An 18,097-nucleotide genomic window follows, 5' to 3' on the forward strand; every position below is an offset into this window, starting at 1 on the left:
AAAATATATAATATGATATCAATTTTTTAAATCAAAATGGCGGACATGTTTTATAGCTTATTTAAAGAAATTACGAGTAATTTAAGGCTTTATTTAAAAAGCAAGTAATTGTTTCTTGCTTCTGTTTGTATATGTATCATTTAGATCTAGTATTTGATGTTTTTATTATTTTTGACATTCCTCGGGGTGCCGAATACAAAAATGACATCCATTTTGAAATCCAAGATGGCGGACATTTTTTTTTAAATCGATATGGGTGTCATTTCCAAGTTTCCTCGGGGTTCCAATTACGAAAATAACATCCATTTTGAAATCTAAGATGGCGGATGTTATTTTTTTTTAAATCGATATGGGTGTCATATCCGAGGTTCCTCAGAGTTCCAATTACGAAGATGATGTCCATTTTGAAATCCAAGATGGTGGACACATTTTTTTCTTCAAAATCGATATGGGTGTCATATCAGAGGTTCCTCGGCGTTCCGATTATGAAAATGAAAACCCAGAAGCCCAGAAAACAACACCCATAACGACTATTTCAAAAAAGTGATGTGCACCATCTTTAATTCCAAAATAGATGTCATTTTTAGGGTTCCGTACCCAAAGGGTAAAACGGGACCCTATTACTAAGACTCCGCTGTCCGTCCATCCGCCCGTCAGTCACCAGGCTGTATCTCATGAACCGTGATAGCTAGAAAGTTGAAATTTTCACAGATGATGTATTTCTGTTGCCGCTATAACAACAAATACTAAAAAGTACGGAACCGTCGGTGGGCGAGTCCGACTGGCACTTGTCCGGTTTTATTGAAATTTACACCTCCAAAAAAACCCAGAAAAAGACACCCATAACGACTTTATCAAAAAATTACGTCCGCCATCTTTAATTCCAAAATGGATGGTATTTTTGAAATGTACGCCCCCAAAAACCTAGAAAACGACACCCAAGTCGACTTTTTCAAAAAAGTGACGTCCGCCATTTTTATTTCCAAAATGGACGCCATTTGTAAAATAAGTACACATATATACATGAAACCTAAAAACATTACCCACCTCTTTTGGGCAGTTATATAAATCTGTGACAACCCTAGGAAGGTACGGTGACCTTGAGCGGTGTCGGCATTTGCACAAACATCAAAGGCGTCGGCCCACTGTTACTTTTTACACTATGACCTTACTTACGATTACGATCTTTTCAATAGCGGTCGCAGTGCAGTACGCTCCTCTGTGCATCAAGCAGCTTAGTGTCAGACCAAGACAAGTTTGCAACGCTTTGGTAGCACACGTAGTCTAATGGCTCCTTTACACGATGGCCCAGCGTCGGCCAGTCCAAGGGACGCATTTATGCGTTAGAGGGAGCAAGTGACATTGCTATCTCCTTCCACCGCATAGCTGCGTCCCTTAGGCTGGCCTACGCTGGGCCATCATGTAGAGGAGCCCTAATAAAATACATAAAGACCAGTCCAGCCGGGTTGATCAAATCAATTGATTTAATCACAAAATAATTTGGCAACAATCTCCAATTGAAACTCTAATTTTAGATTAATAGTGATATTTGAGCGCTCTAAATTAGAAAATATCGGCCTAGAGTATGTCGGGCCATGCTCAGTGTGGGGATCCGTAGTTACTAGTTACCATTCTGTTAGAATAGGCTTTATTATTTAGTAAGTATCATGTGGTACATTACAAGCACAAAGTGCCAATTACATCTACACTTTATCAGGCCCGACGTCGGGCCCACGGCCCCCCCATTGTCTATTCTCAGTACAAAATTGGATAATTAAGCCGTAGCCACTTAGGTGGTGGTTTTAGAGATGTGGACTTGTCGATTTTAATAATAAATAAATAATAAATATGATATTACACAAATTGACTAAGTCCCACAGTAAGCGCAATAAGGCTTGTGTTGTAAGTACCTAGACAACGATATATATAATATATAATTATAAATACTTAAATACATAGAAAACACCCATGACTCAGAAACAAATATCCGTGTTCATCACACAAATATATGCTCTTACCAGGGCCCGATTTTATAAAGGGTTACAGGAGTACAGGCTACAGGCACCTGTAATGCACTGTAAACGGCTACAGGTGTTTTATAAATACACACAGATAATTACAGTTGTAAAGAACCACGGTCAATTTCGATTACAAGTGACATCTACAGGTGTGAAGGACATCACTATTTAAAAAAAAAGTTTTTAATAGATAATAGATACTCATTGATTGATTGTTGCTGCTGTTGACGCTGTTGTAAGTGTTTGTTGTTAGTTTCCAATTATTAATGGAAAATGGCCAGAAATGAAGCTAAAATCGAGTGGTTGAGAGCGGTGTTCGATGCCAAAGATACACTTTTCGGACCGTTTTCAGGTAAAGCATTAAAGCAAAGGACGATAGATTTAATTAAATATATATCTAATAAGCAAATAAATACTGTTTTACAACCGAGGTTCGTGGGCCATTACATTAAAATATATCGTTCCGGTAGCGGCTCAAAGATACGCTGTGTATCGAAAATTATGAACACTTAACCATAATGTGTGCACTATAGAATAGAATAGAATAGAAATCTTTATTGCGAAACCATGGTACATAATAGTTGTTATATTAGAGTGTGAAAACACATGGCACCCTGTTAGGGCATTGCATATACTTATTCGAATAAACGCTTTCTACTCTACCCTAAATAAAGAGACGAATGCTAATAATTAAATCGACGACAAATATCGGCAGCAACCCTTTTCCTAGTATATAAAATAAAACGAGTCATTAATAAAACCAATATCAAACATATTGTCACTTCATTTACTATATATTTCAGATACTATAACAAAGACTGATAAGGTCAGTGCATGGAAGAGTATGCATGCCCTGGCACAATCGTTGGCGTTGGTGCCTAACAATAAAGAGGACGGGCCTTACGGGGTACTAAGAATGGTGCTAGTTCAGCAGTGTCAATCACGAATTCGAGCCAATTGTGCAGTCTAACGCAACTAGTTGCGACCAGTAGCGCGCGTGATGCGAACTTGACAACCAATCGCGTTGTGGCGTTAGACTGCACGATTGGCTGGAATTCGTGTGCTTGACACTGCTGTGCTGGCCCCATTCTTATTTCCCATAAGGCCTGTCCTTAGATATATATGTCAATGGCCAAATGGTAAAGAATGCATGTTCAATATGTTTGTTGTATAGAAGCTACAAACTATAGTAATGGTTGTATTTTATTTACAGAAAAAACGAGATAACAGCCGGGCCAGCGGGAGTGGAACTACCAAATTTACAAATGTAGACGAAATGGTGTACAGTATCATTGGGAAGGAGTCACCAACCCTGGTAGGGCTCCCTGTTGCAGAGTCTGGTGAAGTAGTTTTAACTGAAATGTATAGTAATCATTTAAATTCGATTGACATCAATGGCAGTAGACCAACTTCTACTATCAACATAGCACATGGTGAACCATCCAATGCCTCTGCACTTGCCAAGAAGACAAGCACCAACCGGACTCCAGCCCTGCAACAAACAAGACTAAAAAAAAGAATGCAAGATCTCAAATATGAAAAATATTATTTAATGGTTAAGCTTTCAGAGAAAGAAAACTATTTAAAAGAGTTGAAAATAAAAAAAATAGAAAAAGAACTGAATATAGATTCCAATGAAAGGGCCAAACGAGCCAACAGCAATAACAACAACAGCAAACAAATGAATGAAGATGCCAGCAGTAGTGATGAAGAACAATATGAAGTTGACTATTTAGAAGTAATGGACGATTCTGAATAGTCAACTCCATATAATTCTTCTTTTACATGTTGAAAATAGAGACATTGTATAGATATAAATATAAAAGATTCTTAGGAGACACCTTTGCTGTATCTGATGGTGACTGTGCAGCCTGACTTTAGTGTCACATCAGTATTTTATTTGAGTGTCTTTGAGGCGGTTTTGTTGGAGAAATTATCTCCGAGATCTATTACTTGTATTTGTAATTTTTAAGTTAACTAGATGTGAAATTAGTATATTACAATGATTATTTTTTATTGTTGATTAGTGTGAAGTTAATCTTGATCTCATTATTTAAGATCTATTACTTCTATTTGTAATTTTTAAGTAAACTAGATGTGAAATTAGTATATTACAATGATTATTTTTTATTGTTGATTAGGCAATTAATCTTGATCTCATTGTTTAAGATCTCTATTTGTAAACTAGATGTGAAATTAGTATATTACAATGATTATTTTTTATTGTTGATTAGTGTGCAGTTAATCTTGATCTCATTATTTAAGATCTATTACTTCTATTTGTAATTTTTAAGTAAACTAGATGTGAAATTAGTATATTACAATGATTATTTTTTATTGTTGATTAGTGTGCAGTTAATTTTGATCTCATTATTTAATAAAAAAGTTGTGAATTGCTCTATGGTGTTAAGTAAAACCTCTAATATATGTACCTAACCAGTAATGCAAGTAGTGTAGCCATGTTTTCATGGAAAAGCGGCCCTTCCACGAAAACCTTACAGTATTACTTTTATTAAGAGCCCTCATGACAAGTATTATTTCCTGTAAGTTTCAGCTTCCTATGTCTTATTTTCTCAGATGTTTTTTTTTTAAATAAAAAGTTAAAAATAAAATATTGGAAGCTGAAACTTACAAGAAATAATACTTGTCATTAGGGCTCTTAATAAAAAAAATACTGTAAAACATTTTGTGGAAAGGCCACTTTTCCATGAAAACATGGCTACACTCTTTTTAAGTAAATTAGATGTGAGATTATTATATTACAATTATTATTTTTTATTGTTGATTAGTGTGCAGTTGATCTTGATCATAATAAATAAGTAGTTATTATTTAATCTATGTAGTCGGTAGTGTGAGCACCTTAGGTGAGGTTCTGATGGAAAGTAACACTAATATTCTTAGGATTGTCTACTTATATGCACCCATACTACATAGACTAAGTTGGTTGATAATTCGCCTGTATGTCTGACATTTAACAATGGTGCCTTTTGTACTTAATAAAACAAAAAACGATTATTGCATATCAGTTTATTAATTCCTAAAATAATTTATCATTTCCTGCAAACTGCGCTGGCCTTGCAGATTCCTGTCTGCTACGTTGTCATTAACATCACCATTATGGTTAATTTCCCGCAGAATTTGCTCCTCATCCTGGACTGTGCGGGCAATGTTGCACAATGTTGTGCAACATTAAAAAAAATGTAGGGTTAACTCTTATATATATATATATATAATAGTTCAGGCAAGGGAACTTTTCCTTTAAAATGCCAAAAGCATTTTCAATTATTCGCCTTGTGGATTTGTGTGCCCGATTGTATCGGCAGGGGGGTGTCACTAGGCAGTTTAGGTATATTTGGCCGGCGCGCCTCCCGGGCAGGCGTATAGCAGCGGGCTGCCACTCGGCTCGCACGATCACGATAGTCGTGTCACGTGACGCTCGCGTAAATTTGAAAATACACAATGGATTCGAAACCTAAATCTCGATCTAATCTACTAATAAACGGAAGAACCAGGAAGCAGATATAACATTTTTTTAAATTCTGGACGATATTGAAAGTTAAGTCATTTTGATGAATTTATACTTTAAACCATAACATAAATACTCATTAATCAAATTCGATAACATTTTGATTCGTTTTGACCAAATTAAAATGAATTATGCATTCCTAAGCTTGGACTAGGTAAATAAATATACCTACTTCTAAGAATTTTTCAATAGCCTGGGTAAGGTCTATTAAGAGGAATTCCTAGTTGTGATTTTTCCATACAAACGCTCTCGACTGTTTCCTCCCTGGATTTTTAACCTAGAGCAATGATTTTTTCAAATAAGATCACTATCGTCAATATCTGTGCCGCTATGTTTTGCTTTTTTGGATTATTTTATTTTGAAGAAAATTACAGCGCCTCGAAAATCGCAAAAAACGGCTAAATTGAATTGGCTGTAAAAAAAGGCACAGTATACAAATATGACAACAAATATCCAAAAAATCAAAACATAGCGGCATAGATTATTTCTTCCTCTTGCAATTTCCAAAATTTCATAATGATTGGTTGTGATTTGGAGGAGGAAACAGTCGAGAGCGAAACCTCGATTTTTGAGTTTTTTGCGCGTGAATTTCGGTCCGAGCTGCAGTTGTCCTTATCGCACGAATTGGAGGCGGAGACAGTTTCTAAATATACGTACACAGAAGGAATAGTGATGGGCATAACATCCTTATTAGGGATTGCAGAACCGGTACTGTTTTAAAGAACCGGGATTTCCCGGTACTTTCGGAACTGGTCTAATTATTTCATTATTTTAAATAAAACGACAGCATTTTGCGATTTGACCACCTTTCGTATTATAATTTAATAATCACGTTTTCTTTTACTACGTATAATCACAATAAACAAGTCAATTTTTTTTTAGAAATATAGTATTTTACATTGCTCACACTTGTGCGTCACAAGTAAAAGATAACTACATTGATGTTTGCCACTAGATAGCAAATTAAATGAAATTACATTGACAAGGGGATATATATACATATAAGTATCGCAGTCGTATTGTATAATCCGCCGTATTACATTACGGCTAGCCGATATCAAAATAAGGGCCATTTTGAAATGCGGCGGTTCAACGATTAAGATATGTTGGGTAAATACCGGATGCGGGTGAAGAACGTAGGACATTCATTTCTCCCTAATTTGGCTTTATTTTTTAATGTTGGCAACATTGTGTAAGACGCCATTTCATTGCGCCTCGACTGCCAGTGTTCCCGCGTCGCTCAGAGAGTCGGGCTTGTGCTATGCGCAATCACAGAGAGCAAGGTAAATTTCGCAAATTCTTTCTTCTATCCGATCTTCGACCTGTAATTTATTTTACGTATTGTGATGAAACTGTGTTTGTTTTTGTAATTGTGTTAACAGACCTAGCACTGCTGTAGATCGCTATCCGATCTTGACTTGAAGATCGGAAAGAAACAATCCGATCTTTACCTATTTCAAAAACAGCAGTGATTGTCAAACTTTAAATTTTCTTCAATTTACCTACTGAACTACTTAATTACTTTTATTGTTTTCTTGATCACACTTTCGTACCATTATTTTTATCCAGTACCACTACCAGCGCGACGGTAAATCAAAAGGAAGAGATTTTGGCAGTCTATTTTGTATGTTTGTATATTGTATGTGTATGTACACCTATTTACTGACAATGTAATTTTTTTAATTTCTGCAACTCAAAGGTTGCCTGGAAGAGATCGCTTTTTAGCGATAAGACCGCATGTTGTTTACCTGTGCTTATGTTTCTGTTTTCTTTTATTAAGGTGTGCAATAAAGAGTATTTATATTGTATAGGGATGATGATATACATGTTGAAATTGTATAACAAAATCGAGTAAAATAGATAGCAAATGAGCAATAAACTACCTACACATACGGATGCATATGTAGATGTACACGCATACATACATAGCTAGTTTAGGATACAAAATAGAGATAGGGCTTCGAAATTAGTTTCCTTAAAATGCTTCAAGAGGGCTCTCTTTTCCTATATATTTACTTTACTCTTTACATACGATCCTTACATTTTATAAAAAAAAGATTGTATATCAACTATATATATACATAATTGCAAAATTATACCAACAAAATCACAATTTTACTTATTTTCTATACTTCAAGATGGGCTCTCAGTGAGCTCAACGAGGGGTGGGAGGGGGTTAGGGTCGGCAAGGCGCATGTAACTCCTCTGGAGTTGCAGGCGTACATAGGCTACGGATACTGCTTACCATCAGGCAGGCCGTATGCTTGTTTGCCACCGACGTAGTATAAAAAAAAACCTTAACCTTTTTAAAGAACTACTTAATCTTTTTGGTTTCTAAGTTTGATTCTTATTTTTTTGGCGACCTTCATTAAAAATGGGCACGATTATTTTTTATTTTGATTTTTTTCCCTCCTACTTAAGTACTTAATATCTTCCAGTACATTCCTTTCAATAAACAATACATTTACACTTTCACTAAACCTGTACAGTTCGCGAGATCTTAAATTGTAAAAACTTCGAAACCTATCTATTATTTTAGTGGTTTTTCTTACTTTATTACTTCGGGTAAACCTTACAATAAGAGGTTTCTTAGCACATTGTTTACTTAGCAAATTGCCTTATGACATAGGTATCAAAGTTTGAGAGCCACAATTTTACCAATTTTTGTATCAGGGTTAAGATCGGATACAAAAATACGAAAAAAAAACTTTTGTTGACAATTTTTAAGTTTGTAATTATTGGTGGCTGTAATGTAATTTATATACATTGGAGAAGGGTAGACACCGGACCTACGAATACGAACGATTCTACGGTTATTATTTAACGATTCGCTCCGTACTTCAAGAATCTGTCACGTGCTGAGATCTCGAAAAAACATTTTCTCACGAGTTCTCTCAATTGGTCCCAAAAATGTCCGGCATTATCCCAACATACTTTACCCAGATTGTCATTGCGATACGTTCTTCAATAAGGCGGCCCAAGTTTAGCCCCATCGTACTACAAGTTAAATAGATTGTAGTTTAGCCATATATTTATACCTACTTACAAAAACGGATAGGTACAGTCAAGTGTAAAAATATGGGTGTACACATCTTACTCAAAAATATGTCCCATAGCATCTTATTCCAGTGTAATAAGAGCGTAGTACCATATTTATGAGACGATTCTTTCGATACATATTTTTGCACTTGACTGTACGACGACGACCGAAGCAGGGACATCATTCTTTTTTGCAGTTTTTACCTATATGGTAATTAATAGATACAGTATAATATAAAAATGAAAAACAATATTATGTGATAACAACAAAAACAACTTGCATCGGGCAGCGTAGGATAAATTCCGTTCGGTTCGCGGGCGATGTCGACGGAACGGCGCGCAATGAGCGGGCACTGGAGTCTCGCGTCTGTGTGCGCGCACTCACACTTAGATAGCTCCCGCTCCCGCCCACCGCAGCGCGACAGAAACATAGCTTCAAAAATTCGAGATTTGAAAAGTTGCTCAGCTAGGAATTGCTCTTAAGCACCTAATTAATTATTCCTTATGAAAGTTATGAATAATTTATAGGAGTTATAGGTACACACATATATCAACAACAATGTCTCACAAAATGTTAAATAAGAAGGTACCTTTTTTTTTTTTTTTTTTACGTTGGGGAAATGCTTTTACGCATGCCACCTAGTCCGGGGGAAACTAGGGGCGATGACGGACTAACCAGTAAAGGACTACCGTCTAAAACCACCAACGAATGCCGGCTCCGCCTTAGATTGGGTGCCGCAGGGTCGCTATCAGCATTCGACCGCGTGCAAATAAGAAGGTACCTATAATTACGTCGTCAAGTAGGTTGATGATTGATATAGTCTAAGAGCTAGTGACCTTTTCGCGAATCGTACTTTCTTTTCAACAATTTCGACATTCACACAACAAAACATATTTTTCACCACACCCGCTCGTAAAGGCTGATTTTACCCTTTAAAAGCAGTGAGTAGAGTTGCATTTTATCCTCTAGAGAGTTAAAGTAATTAGATTTTGATTTGTTGTTCGCGCGTTAATTAGCTTGTTGGACAGCGTTGCATTCTAGCGACCATGCCGGAAGGAAGTGATTTGGGGGAGATCTTTTATTTTTAGTTTTAAGTTGTTTTGGGTTAGCATAAGTTCTATTTATTTGCTTTTTGTACCTAATAAAGAGTATTTGTATATATAAAGCATAAATTAATAAGCCTAACTATGGCCATTAAAGTTGCTTGTTGGATAGACTAATAATACTTTAACGATTATTTTGAATAATAAATATTACATATAATTAATATGATAACATGTAATAAGAATTGTTGCAATGAAAACAGATTATAGTTTCCTCGCATAGGTGTGGTTAAATAGTTATTTAGTATACAAGGGGGCAAAGTTGTTGTTTAACTTCTTGTGATTATATTGAGACTCGAGGCAGCGAAAGATTTCAAAATTGATCCACGAGCGTAGCGAGTGGTTCAAATAGTGGAATTTTGAGCGTGCGAGGGCCTCGAAGCACGAGGTTGAACAAATTTCGCCGCCGAGTGCCTTCTCAGGAAATAAATGAGTACGTTCAAAAATTACGGATTGCATTTATACACAATTTTAAGCGCTATTTACACGGAAATCCTCGAAGTGAAATATTTCAATTACTGCAAGAGATTCATTTACATAGGTAATTGCCATGTTCGTATTTCCCTGCGGACTATTTATTAAGATTGTATATTTTTGACTCTAAAATTTAATAATCGAACTTTTAAATTGGGGATATATCAATTAAATAATACTTAAAAGTAAACACAACAATTAAAAGATAATGTTGTAATAAACACATTTCATTTTTGTACCCATTTGTATTTTATTTCGTTACAAATACCCAGTTAAACGCCCATCGGTCCAATAAACTAACTTAACAATTAACATAATTAAGTTGCCAGCTCTTAGACTATAACGCGTCGTCTTGGAAGCAAGCGTAAAGGCAGCGGCGCCAAATCGGTTCGCATTTCTTCTTTAGTTCCCGGAGTCCTTACTTAGTAAGAGTTAAAATAAACATCCTTAATTTGTTGAATATTGGTTGCCCAGAAACAATATTAGGAACTGACCGACATATACTTCCGTGAGAATCAGACATACTATCTCCGGATAAAACTTTTATGTTTACAGAATCAACGTTTGTAATTCCTAGGTACATAATTATTTACCTTAAAAATAATCAGTAGGTATAGGTACAAAAACTTGTCAAGTGACAACCCTGTGCCGGCACTCACAGCTGGGTCATAAAACTGCGGCGCGCAAAGAAGATTCACGGTTCGTGCGCGGTTATAAGTTTCAATTTTGCTTGCAGGCGGCGAGTATAGGTATAATTTTATACCTAAATCTGACTTTTGTGAAGGAGTGATTTTTCTGTACGGTAGTACTATTAGTTATTCTGTGCTTTTAGTACCAGCCGACCAACTTTTTATGATTGGTTTGCCGGTTAGTAATCTGCATATACCAACCAACATACAAAACGATCTGGATATTTCACTAGTCCAATTGTTAATTTCAGTATGTGTACGTGACCATATTAGTGGTAGTACAGACTCCTAAAAATCAGCGTTTAGACCTCACATAAAAGACATAAAAATTGGGATTCTATTCAATTTGTTTTAACACGTTCACAGTTCACAGTCCTCATACAAAATGTTCCGATTTCCTCGTACGTCCAAGCAAATTGCTTCCATAGTGACCCAACAACGGTTATAGTACCCATGTTGCCCAGACTTGTGAAGACAGTTCGTCGAGATGTACTTCATCATGTACGTCATGTACTATAACCGTTGTTGGGTCACTATGGAAGCAATTTGCTTGGACGTACGCGGAAATCGGAACATTTTGTATGAGGACTGTGAACTGTGAACGTGTTAAAACAAATTGAATAGAATCCCAATTTTTATGTCTTTTATGTGAGGTCTAAACGCTGATTTATGTCACTGTAAACGTGTTAAGAACAATATTTCTGATTTTTTATGTTCAATTTAACGGTTTTTTGTAAGTGTTTAAAAAAAACTAACTAGGTAGTTAGTCAAGAAAAAAAAATCAACAACCAACCAGGTAGACAGTAAGGAAAAAAATTAACATCGAACCAACTAGGTTGTTGGTTACGAAAAGAAAATACTAACCGTCCACCTAGGTGGACAGACTGGTTTGTCGGCTGGTAATAGACGACTGAGACTACTATAGCTGCTGTTGAGCTGGTACAGGAATCAAGACCTATGTCAGTTTCTGTTACAAGTGTACCAACCTACACTTGTAATTTACAATATTTTTATAAAACGCTTGTTCGATTATATTATGAGTTTAAAACTATTAAACTCCCATATTTTAGTCTCTGGTTGAGCTACAGGCACTTGTACCTGTAACCTGTAAAATTGTAACACAGTACTTTTATAAAACGCAAATTGTAAAAAACGGAGCAAGTGTTGCCAGTAAACGCCTGTAAACTTGTAGCTTGTAACTTTATAAAATTGGGCCCAGGATTTCAACCCGGGACCATCAGCTTCATAGGCAAGGTCACTATCCACTAGGCCAGACCGGTCGTCATTTATATAATCATATTAAATATCGATAATCTCTACACAGCGGAACGGAATATAGCGATTAATTGAAACACTAAAAATTAACATCATAGAAATGCTAATGAAAATGAATACTTTATGATATAATCGAATAACTCAATTATTGCGGAAAACATATTTTAGTTGGTTTTGGCCGATGTCCCATGGATTTCCGCCGCTGATTATTGTAATATCGAACTCACAAAAACATATCGGTTGATAAGAATATATAAAGTTGTGTTATAATGGTTATTTGTTCATTTTAGGTAGTTAAAATGCTTCCAAGTAAAATTAAAATTAATTAATAGAATCAGGCGTTACTTTGCGGAAATCCATGCTAATTAAAAAAAGCGGCCAAGTGCGAGTCGGACTCGCGCATGAAGGGTTCCGTACCATTTATGACGTATTAAAAAAAATCTACTTCAACAACAACAACAACTTCAACATTTTCATTTTCTCGTTCAACATTTTACCACTTAGGACACACATTTTACCACTTTGGAAGTGTCTCTCGCGCAAACTATTCAGTTTAGAAAAAAATGATATTAGAAACCTCAATATCATTTTTGAAGACCTATCCGTAGATACCCCACACGTATGGGTTTGATAAAAAAAAAATATTTTTTATTTTATGACTTATTAAAAAAACTACTTACTAGATCTCGTTCAAACCAATTTTCGGTGGAAGTTTGCATGGTAATGTATATGATATATTTTTTTTAGATTTTTCTTTCTTTTATTTAGAAACCTAAATATCATTTTTGAAGACCTATCCCTAGATACCCCACACGTATGGGTTTGATGAAAAAAATTTTTTTTTTAATTTTTATGCCGTATTAAAAAAAAAACTACTTACTAGATCTCGTTCGAACCAATTTTCGGTGGAAGTTTGCATGGCAATGTATATCATATATTTTTTTTAGATTTTTCATTCTGTTATTTTAGAAGTTACGGGGGGGGGGGGGGGGACACACTTTTTACCACTTTGGAAGTGTCTCTCGCGCAAACTATTCAGTTTAGAAAAAAATGATATTACAAACCTCAATATCATTTTTAAAGACCTATCCATAGATACCCCACACGTATGGGTTTGATGAAAAAAGATTTTTTGAGTTTCAGTTCTAAGTATGGGGAACCCCCAAAATTTATTGTTTTTTTTCTATTTTTGTGTAAACATCATAATGCGGTTCATATGATACATCTACTTACCAAGTTTGAACAGTATAGCTTTTATAGTTTCGGAAAAAAGTGGCTGTGACAGAATCGGACAGACAGACGGACATGACGAATCTATAAGGGTTCCGTTTTTTGCCATTTGGCTACGGAACCCTAAAAAGAAATATTACTTTGCTAATCCGCGAGAAAAAAAACGTGTTAGTCTATCCTCTGAGCCGATTAAGAAATACAAAGCGAGCATAACTTATGTTGGCAAATTGTCAGATGCAATATACAAAATTTTAAAATCTAACGACATTCCTGTGGCTTTTAGGACAAACAACACTTTGCACTCTAAACTTTGCAATGGGAAAGATAAGATCGAGAAAGGAAAAAATCTGGAGTTTATAAGCTTACTTGTGATAATTGTAATAAAGTGTATGTGGGGCAAACAGGCCGTAATTTCACTACCAGGTATAAGGAGCATGTTGCGTCATACAGACACAGCCATCCAGAAAAGTTTAATTTTGCGAAGCATTTGATAGACAGTGGCCATGCTTTACCTGAGAATCATTCTTTTAATATTTTACATGTTTGCGAGAAAGGATTGCGTTTGAGTGTTCTGGAACAGTTGGAAATAATTAGGTACAACAATAGGGGGATGATTCTTAACGAACAGTTGAATGTTGCGTCATCGCCGTTATTACGAATTTTTCCATCTCACTCACACTTGAACAGTAGGGGGAGTGGTCAAGGTATAAATATGGCCGACCGTTCTAGACAGCATTAATAGACAATTACCACTATTTTTAATTCTTGTTGTAGCTTGTGTTTTATCTTCAGCCACGACATGTAATCAACGAGAAGTCGTATCTCATATTTTCAATAAATTATAAATATTCAATCGAGTCACTAATTATTAAATCATTCAAATTGGAATCTTAAATTAACCCATATTTTCAGCAAATAGAATAAAAATGGGGGTCTAAGAAAAATGAACAATGCTAACTCGCTATGGTCTGATGTATTTTTCCGTTCTATCAAATATCAGCACTACTTTTACAATATTTGGCATCTAAAAAATACTTTACCTCTAATAGGGTTCTTTCCAATTTTATGAAACGCTTGTAATACGTTCTATATTAACCAAACGTTGCCCTAAAATCTTATACCTTTAAACGAGCAATTCTTGTATATATATATATTTCAGGGATCTCGGAAACGGCTCTAACGATTTCGCTGAAATTTGGTATATGGGGATTTTTGGGGGTAAACAATCGATCTAGATTAGTCTTATGTTTGGGATAACGCGTGTTTTCGAGTTTTCATGCGTTTTTCTTTCGACGTCGAATATGGTCGCTAATTTCGTATTGCAGGCCACTGTCCGTCTGGTCCAACGGGTTAAGACGCGGGCGGCAAGAAACAACCAGTGTTACGGGTTCGAATCCCGCCCGGGGACTTACTTTTGTTTTTTTTTATATGTTCAAGCTTATATATAATATTTTAATTTTTATTGTTTTAGACAAGTTTAATTTAGTAAAAAAATTAGTTAAGATTATCACCTATACACCACCATATTACAATAAATAGTTATAACCGAGCAAAGCTCGGTCGCCCAGGTACTTTAACTTTTACCCTAAAAGCGGCTTTAAATATGTTAAATTAACAAAATATATTTTGACCCATGCTTTCGCGCCCAAAACGCTCTTTGAAAATTGTATGACGTCACAGTTTACGGTTTGACACAACTATGTGAATACCAAAGAGTAAAGTAATTATATAGGTACATACACACGTAACACCAAGGCCTCCCGTTGTCTATTATCAGTACAGAATTTGAGACTCAAGCCGTAGCTATTTAGGTGGTGGGCAAGCTGTGTATGCGTGCGTGTGGGTTTTTAACCAGCTAATAAAATATGTTTTCTATAATAATGAGTTATTATATATCATGAAGTATTTATTATCCATTAGCATTTCTATAATGTAAATTTTTAGTGAAGATATCGAAGCTTCAATTAATTGTCTACCACCAAAATGGCTACGGCTTGAGTATAAAATTTTGTGCGAGTACAGACCTATATACTTACTTTACTCTTTGGAACAGACAACGGGGGGGCCTACCGTAAAAACAGAAAATCGTATATTGTGGGGATCTTTTTCTTTTACTCCTACTAAGACGTAATTAGAATGACAGAGAAAAATGCCCGCAATGACGAATTTCGATTTTCGCGGTTATAGCCCAGTGTCAAACCGTAATTTGTGACGTCATCAGAATCTTCAATGTCGTTTCGACTTCTGTCACGTGACGTGTGTTAAAAGATATTTTAAATTCAATATTTACATAAATATGCTCATTAGAGGTCCACTAAAGGTAGTTTAACATGTTCTTATATTCCATAAGAATTTATTGGGATACTAATCTGCCCTAAGATTTGTAGATGGAAACAACCCTATTGTCAAAAATGTTCAATGTTCGATATATTTTGAATATGACTTTTTTTACATTTCAATATTTGAAATGTTAACGATGTGTGGATATTCCGTGCAATGGAAAAACATTACCGGGCTCAGCATCGGGACTGACTTCAGCCAGACATCGAGAAGTTTGGATTTAAGATTTAGCCCATATTATCTTTCCGCACAGATGGCCTATCGTGAACACGGAAGTTCGGAAATTGCAGGCTCTTTTACTCCTATAAAGGAATTTTAAGTGACAGAGACAGATGCTCGCAATTTGCGAACTTCGGCGTCCGCGGTAGGCTAGACTCTAGCAAGCTCCATAAAGCCCCCTCCAGACTATGCGCGTGAATCGCGGCGCGACTTCGCGGAGCGAACATACTGCGACGTTGACGTAGACTCCACACTCGCACAACTTCACGGTGATTTCGCAGTTTGGTTCACGGCAAGATGGCGCCGAAGCGTCAGCTGATCGGATTTAGTTTGCGGCAAGGCACTGATTCAAACTGGGAACTGTCAAATTGATTTTTGGTTCATCAAGTTCGCACCGAATATAACCAAGTAGCCGCCATAGAAGGTTATGACAGTTTAACAGATTAACCAACTCGTGAGCGAATCGCGGCGCGAAGCGATTGCAAGTGTGGAGTCTTGCAAGTTCGCGCTTCGCGTCTCCTTTGACGCGGGCCAAATACCGACAAAAAACGGGGAATAAGGCGCGAAGGCGTGAACAATCTGCGAAATCGACGCGAGGGCTATCCACACTCGCGTTCACGGCATCGCGCCTAGATTCGCGCAAGAGTGTGGAGGGCCCTTAAGAATTAGATAATATGCAGTGTTGTCACATACAATTTTGGCGAAATGGTAGAACAGGGTGCAAAAATAGGTAGAAATGGGTAGTTTAAAATGAAAAATAGGTAGATCTACCACTCAATTTCAAGTACATTTTTATGATTAAAAATGTGTATAAAATGTTTTAAAGTTTTTGATATTGTGACGTGTACACGTGTTTATTAAAGAAATTGAAACAAAAGTTAGGATTTCCATTGTTTGTAGGTAATAAACCTGCTTGTACAATCTGATTCTTTGGCAAGCTTTCATTAAATCGAATCGAAATTCGGTAGAAATTAGGTAATGTTCCGTCACATGTATTGAGAATTGCTTAAAATTGTACCATTTTGAAAAATAGGTAGATTTCAGGCCGAGGGAGGTAGATAGGTAGAACGCAGGCAAAATAGGTAGATCTACCGAAAAGTTGGTAGATGTGACAACACTGATAATATGTTTCTCGCATAGAGGAACAATTTGAATTTGACAGAGGCCGCGCCACCGGCGCCACTGCCGACCAGCTGTGACACTGCAATGGCGGACGTTTTCAATGTGTTCGTGTCACGAATGTATATCTAGGCGGATTGTGTACATTTTCCCTAATTTGGTACGAACACCTTTGTAGCTTGGTAATAAATAATAATAATAAAATATCTTTATTTCGAAGATCAGGCTTCATAGTTGTTAGTATTATGTGAAAACAAAACAAACAAACTTAAAACTAAAGGTTAGTGTTATCGGCACATTTAACATTGCTTAATAATTCTCACTCAATCAATGTGGGCTAGTTGCTACCCCTTTAATTTGCCCAATCCAATGAGCGAGGATTGGGCTATCATATTTGTTAGCAATAGCATTCAGAATACTGTTGGGACTGCTTCTAACTCGACCTAGCAGAGATACTATTTTCTTGCGCATGATTGCCGGAAAACAGTCTGTTCTAGCTGCGCAAAACATGCCAGATGCACTACATCTACTAGGTAAGCCCAACATCATTCTGAATGCATTGTTGTACTGCACTTTTAGTGCATTAAAGGCTCGCTTCGTATAGTTAACCCACAGGCCGCTCGAGTAAAAGGATTGGCAATATGCTCTAAAGAGCGTTACCTTGACATTATTGGAGCATCGAGCAAACCTGCGGGCCAACATATTTCCCCGAACCGCCAATGCCCTGCGTTCTCGTTCAATATCCTATAAGGTCCAATAAGGTTCAATTTAGTATGGCAGAAAAGGTGGAGCACCCTCCACCTTAGGTACTACTTCATGGATTAATATGGTACTTTATGAAAAATAACGTAATTATTGATTAACTTATCTATGAAAATTTATCCTGTCTCTTTTTTTCTTTCAATAGGTATAATTTGTGCACATTTGACCACGTATGCCAGCTTATTAAATTTTTTCCTTCGAACAAATAATGCACTGATGTCTCAATTTGACTGACAGCAGATTGGTGGATGAGGCCATAGAGATAACTGTCAGTGTGTGTGTTACGCGTATATACTAGGAAA

General features: G+C 36.3%; 1 protein-coding gene across 1 annotated transcript; it reads left to right on the top strand.

The window, feature by feature from the left end:
- The first annotated feature begins 2,231 nt into the window (after positions 1 to 2,231).
- LOC133528403 (uncharacterized) lies at positions 2,232 to 4,039 on the top strand. Its single transcript, XM_061865791.1, has 2 exons — positions 2,232 to 2,370; positions 3,232 to 4,039. The coding sequence occupies exons 1-2, from the start codon at positions 2,338 to 2,340 to the stop codon at positions 3,775 to 3,777; spliced, it is 579 nt and encodes a 192-aa protein (XP_061721775.1). The 5' UTR covers positions 2,232 to 2,337; the 3' UTR covers positions 3,778 to 4,039.
- The last annotated feature ends 14,058 nt before the right edge of the window (positions 4,040 to 18,097 follow it).

This window comes from Cydia pomonella, chromosome 1, assembly GCF_033807575.1.
Source record: "Cydia pomonella isolate Wapato2018A chromosome 1, ilCydPomo1, whole genome shotgun sequence".
NCBI lineage: Eukaryota > Metazoa > Arthropoda > Insecta > Lepidoptera > Tortricidae > Cydia > Cydia pomonella.

Excerpts from the sequence above, each read along its gene's own strand:
- LOC133528403 (XM_061865791.1), top strand. The coding sequence starts at position 2,338 with ATGCCAAAGATACACTTTTCGGACCGTTTTCAG. Across the intron at positions 2,371-3,231 it reads ACTTTTCGGACCGTTTTCAG|AAAAAACGAGATAACAGCCG; the intron begins GTAAAGCATTAA and ends TTTTATTTACAG.